Source organism: Juglans microcarpa x Juglans regia, chromosome 7S (assembly GCF_004785595.1).
Source record: "Juglans microcarpa x Juglans regia isolate MS1-56 chromosome 7S, Jm3101_v1.0, whole genome shotgun sequence".
In the NCBI taxonomy this organism is placed as follows: domain Eukaryota; kingdom Viridiplantae; phylum Streptophyta; class Magnoliopsida; order Fagales; family Juglandaceae; genus Juglans; species Juglans microcarpa x Juglans regia.
In genome coordinates this window covers 9,596,321-9,601,584 of record NC_054607.1, presented here as the reverse complement: position 1 = coordinate 9,601,584, position 5,264 = coordinate 9,596,321, and the positions used below count along the sequence as shown (strand labels likewise).

Sequence of the window (5,264 nt, the reverse complement as noted above, 5' to 3'; positions counted from 1 at the left end):
CCCGAGCCGTAGAATGAGATAATCATATCCAGTAGGCTCCAAGACGCGCCGCCACAAAACGTAGTAGGCCATTAAAATACGCCAAGAGTTATGCACCAATTGGGCTGGCGCAAGGCTTAAGACGTCTAAGATGTCACGAACAGGCCACACGAAGGGCAGATCAAGCCCCATTGAAAACATATCTAATTAGAGGACAATAGAGACTGCCATACCTTTGACATCAACAGGTACATGTCACTGGCCGAGCAGCGCCAGACCCACTGAATCGGGGATATTAAAGTGGTCCCTCTCAGCGTCCAGTTCTTGACATGAGAGGGTGGAAACCCAGTGATGGCCTTCGAAGATGGAACATGAAGCATCTCTTTCAACGCTTGGGTTAACCGCAGTGCCTTTGCGATGGACAGAAGAACTGCGAAGTCGCAAAGAACCACTGCCACGAGAGGGGCCCACTCCTTTGTCTTTTCTAGTAGCCATGGGTATGCAAAAAAAGATGAAAACAATGAAGGAATAAGGATCAAAGGGTTTGAAGGCATTAAGGGTTTCAGACGCAAGAGAAGGAAGGGAACACAAAGCTTGTACAAGAAGATAGGAAGTGAAGGAAAAAGAAGTAAAGTGGCAGGGAACAATAAATACTTGTGGCGGTTGACAAAAGGAAATGCATATCGACGTGATGATGAAGCGACTCTAACAGATGTCCTGGGTGAATAACGAAGCAGAACCCCAAATGTTGCCCCAAGAACGAGTCTCACCACATCACACTTGGCGAGGACTCGAAGGGTAACCGGAGGGCTTTGGCCCAATTCAAAAGGCCCAACACCTCGTGGTTCAAAAGCCCCATCTTACAACGCACGAAGAGGCTCCGCGGGGTAATTGGAAGGGCGTTAATTAATTCTACCAAAAGGGCCCAACGACATCTAGTACAAAAGTCCCATCACACCATGTGTGATGAGACTTCGTGGGGTAACTGGAATGGCTTTAATACCACCATAAAGGCTCACGGGGTACCACCTTGGGCCTGGGTCATGGTGGCCCAACAAATCGCTCCACTCAAGGCTCAAACCCATCTAGCCCGATAGGGCTCATGCCAGTTTGTTAAGGACAGGAATGCCCGCTTGCTTATCTTTGGACAATTGGGATATTCACTCATTTAAAATGAGTAAATAGTCATAAATGCTTCGGGGTTTTAAATTTCAAATAGTTGGCAAAGCAGTTAGTACAGGCGATCCCAAGAAGGCAAGTCCTCTATTTAAAGAATCCAAGTAAGCTAATGAAAGCTCTTGAATAATTTTTCTTTAAGAAGATTCCTATCATTAATGACTTAGGCATCGAAGGTGCATCATTAAACCTCAAAGCCACCTTACTCTTTGATTGCAGGAGATCGGGAGTGCGTAGCAGTGAAACATGTCCTTAACACTGAGTATAGACATTTAAATTTGAATACTCATATGCTTAAATATTTGAGCTGATACAACAACTAATTACGATCAAGTTCATAATTGTTCGAAGGATAGTCAAGTATATCAAAGTGATAAACGGATGCTCAGTGGAAAACGGAAAGACGGCTGTATTGGTCTAGATCCTATCACATTCTAGCTAGCTAATAGAAAATTAATAGCATTTGAGGTATATGCATGTATATATGATGTTGAGGATATATATGACCATTAAGAATTTTAGAGCTATTGAAAACGATGAGTAGAAGGGCATAGATAGAAAACAAGAATAACTGAGTATAGAAGGCCGGCAACAGGTAAAGGTTGAAGTAAATTAGCTGCCCTCAACAGATCGCCATGGTCTAAATGTTAGAATATATATAAAAGAGCGTGAAGCACATATATTATATGTATGATGACATGAATTGCTGGACATTAATAGACAGAGATCAGGCCATGATCACATCAATTAAACAAAATTCACAAAACGATAGTGGGTCACATGCATCGAGTTCATGCCTTAATATGATTATGTACGTGCACCCTTTACAAAGGTTGATCATTATATATGCAAGCACTTATGGAATGGATTTCCTTCCGTTATAAAAATTCTCTACCTTATAAATAATTAGACTAAATAAAATGAAAACCTAATATATATTAGAATGGTATAATCCTTAGAATGAATTTCAAGGAAGAAATTCTTTTCTAATTATAAAGTGGATGGATGCAACAGCTCAGAGAAAACGGAAAAGTGTAATAAGAAAAGTGATTGAAAAACTAAGGATATATCAGGTAGGATAAAAACATTCAGAATTTCCTGATAGTTAGGATTCAAATTAAATAAAATAATGATGAATTAGTCCTCTTAGTTAGAATATATATAGTTAATTTGAGAAAAAAAATTAAATGACATGGAGCTGGGGTGCTGGCCCATCATAATAGATATTGTCAGTGGCGTATCATGACGAGTGAGAAGCAATATGGAATAGAATTCTTATGGTATAGACACCGTAAAGAATGTAATTTCCATAAAAGGAACAATGATCTATGGAGCCAAATCAAAATATGTCATGTAAACAGTATCATGTGGTGTAAATACCTTCAAATATAATTATTTACTATAGATATATTGGCCAACGTACGAGGTAATTAATTAAAAAGGGTTCCACTGTTACTACTTAATTTCTGCTGCTTATTGCCTTTATTCCATTTGAATGGCTAACGTAAGTATAGGAGCTTTAAGCCAAAGCATCCCCGCCTGGCATTGTATTCTTGCTTAATTTTAGGAGTAGGAGAAACCATTAAGATGATCATCTTGTCTAATGACTAGGAAAATGTACGTATAAAAGGGTTATTTTTGTTATATTTTTCCCGTTTCCGTGCACGTATATATTTGGGTCTCAAGATTCTTAAACATATAGGACGATGACTCAGAAGCATATAGAAAACAAAAACTGAAAAATGGCTCTTGCTTGCATGTACTTAATTTAGGCCTTGTTTGTTTTCAGGAAACATCTCATCTCATCTCACTTCATCATTACAACTTTTTCAAATTCCCACACAAAATAAAATAAACAATTTAACTTTTTTAAATTCTAAAACAAAAATAATATTAAAAAATATATTCTAATAATATTTTATTTAATTTTTTAACGTTAATCTCATCTTATCTCATCTCATCACTGAAAATAAACGAGTCTTTAATCTATCGCTTGTCCCATAGGACTGATTAGAATGCTGCCCTGCCCCATGATCTCCTTTCCCATCACAACATCTTGAGATTCTGGACGTGCCTTCCCATCATGATAACGAGATCATAAACGTCGAAAAGAAAGCCCACGTACCATGGTGAGCGATAGATAGGATATCCTAAAGGTCACGATCAGTATGCAAAGCATGAACTTATATAGCTGAGGTTCATGCTAAACCAGAGCTAAGCAATCATATACCCAATAATTATGAACCTGGACACATTAATTTAGATTAGATACCCGGCCCCACCATATATGTTTTTATTTCTTTCCCAAGCAAACTAGTTGTTGACATGGCAAAATCTCTGGTTCTATCCATTAATCATTGCTCAATATTCACATAAACATGAGATGCTAACGTCTAATCAAGGTTTTGTAACTAAGATTTTACCCTTTCACCTAAAATCCAGCCACAATAAAAGCCCTCTCCACCCCTTCTACACATATCAAACACTTCTGCAAGTCTGCAACTACTACTTACCAGTCTAGCTTTTCAATCGCAAATTTCCCAGGCAAAACACAAACCACCATGCATACAAAGATGACCACACAGGCAGCTTTCTTCTCCCTCTCACTTCTACTTGTTTTTCTTTGTCATGGCACCACAACTTCAGCTCAGCCAGCTCAGGCCCCATCCCTGCCCACCTCAGCCCCGACAAAGCCACCTACTGCCCCGTCAAAACCGGGCACCATTGACGTCACCAAAATCCTCCAAGGGGCTGGGGAGTTCTCGATCCTAATCCGCCTCCTAAAGAGGACCGCAGTAGCTGATCAAATGAAAGGACAGCTCAAAAAATCAAACAATGGCTTTACCCTTTTTGCTCCAACCGATACTGCTTTTTCCAACCTCAAATCTGGCACTCTAAATTCTCTCAATGACGAAGACAAGATCCGACTTATACAGTTTCATACCTTACCCAGTTTTTATTCTCTATCAAACTTCGAAACTGTGAGCAACCCAGTCCGAACACAAGCAGGAGATAGCACTCCGGGTGATTACCCTCTAAATGTGACCTCTATGGGAAACCAGGTAAATATTTCAACTGGCGTTGTCAATGCCTCAGTGAGCGGAACAGTATATTCGGATAATCAACTTGCTGTTTATCGAGTGGACAAAGTGCTTCTTCCTATGGACCTTTTCGTCGCAAAGACTCCCATAGCAGCCCCAGCACCAGCCCCAATTAAGCCTAAGGCTAAGAAGAAGAAAGCAGCAGCCAGTCCAAAGGCTGTAGACGACATTCCAGAGGCAGCTGCAGAGAGTCCAAAGGCAGCAAGCACAAGCACAAGCACAAGTAGTACTAGTAGTAATAGTCTTCCTGCAGCAGTGGTCGATTCTGGTGCAGTGAGTCTGACAAAGAATGGAATAATGGTGTCCGTTGGAGTTACAGCTTTGATTGCCGCATTTTCTATGTTATAATAATGAAGAAACCTTCCTGATAGCACCAGATGGATATATTTGGTGGGTGGAACGGTTTTCTACTTCGGTACTTGATTCTGCTGCGTTGGATTGAAGGGTCGTCACTATTTTCGAGTGCTTTTAAATAATTAAATTGCATCTTTCTCCCATTGGACTAAATATTAATGTTTTTCGCACGTTCACGTGCCGATCATGCTCTATCCTTTTCATTTTTCGAGTCTCTTCGCATGTTCAAGGAATACTTTTGTATCATTTTCCCTGAGAATTAATTTTATATATATATGGCTTTTGCAATAATATTCAGTTCTCTTTTGGACCCATGTACTTCACATTGACTATAAGTTCTGTAATTAATATATATGCTCATGCAAGTAGAAGAAGAATGGCATATTGGAATATTATGTGACGTCAGATATAATTTAGATTTTGGCCGTCAGTTTTAATAGATAATCGAAATAGAGAAGACGAGATTCACCCAAAACACAAAGAAGACAACTCTATTTTCCATTAAAAATTATCAAAACTCTAGAATGTCCAACCAAACCTACAAGCCATGCTGAAATAGCTGTAAATCGAAAAATGTCATATTTTATCAAAAATAGCAAAATCCTAATAAATATACCAAAAATGCATATGTAAATAAAGAAGCAATCTGCCAAA

General features: G+C 39.2%; 1 protein-coding gene across 1 annotated transcript; it reads left to right on the top strand.

Annotated features, from left to right (window-relative positions):
* The first annotated feature begins 3,641 nt into the window (after window positions 1-3,641).
* Window positions 3,642-4,899, top strand: LOC121240228 (fasciclin-like arabinogalactan protein 12). The gene has a single exon (XM_041137625.1). It carries the CDS (start codon window positions 3,717-3,719, stop codon window positions 4,602-4,604), a length of 888 nt encoding a protein of 295 aa, XP_040993559.1. The 5' UTR covers window positions 3,642-3,716; the 3' UTR covers window positions 4,605-4,899.
* The last annotated feature ends 365 nt before the right edge of the window (window positions 4,900-5,264 follow it).

What these genes read in the sequence shown, in the direction of transcription:
- LOC121240228 (XM_041137625.1), top strand. Translation starts at nt 3,717, where the DNA reads ATGCATACAAAGATGACCACACAGGCAGCTTTCTTCTCCCTCTCACTT.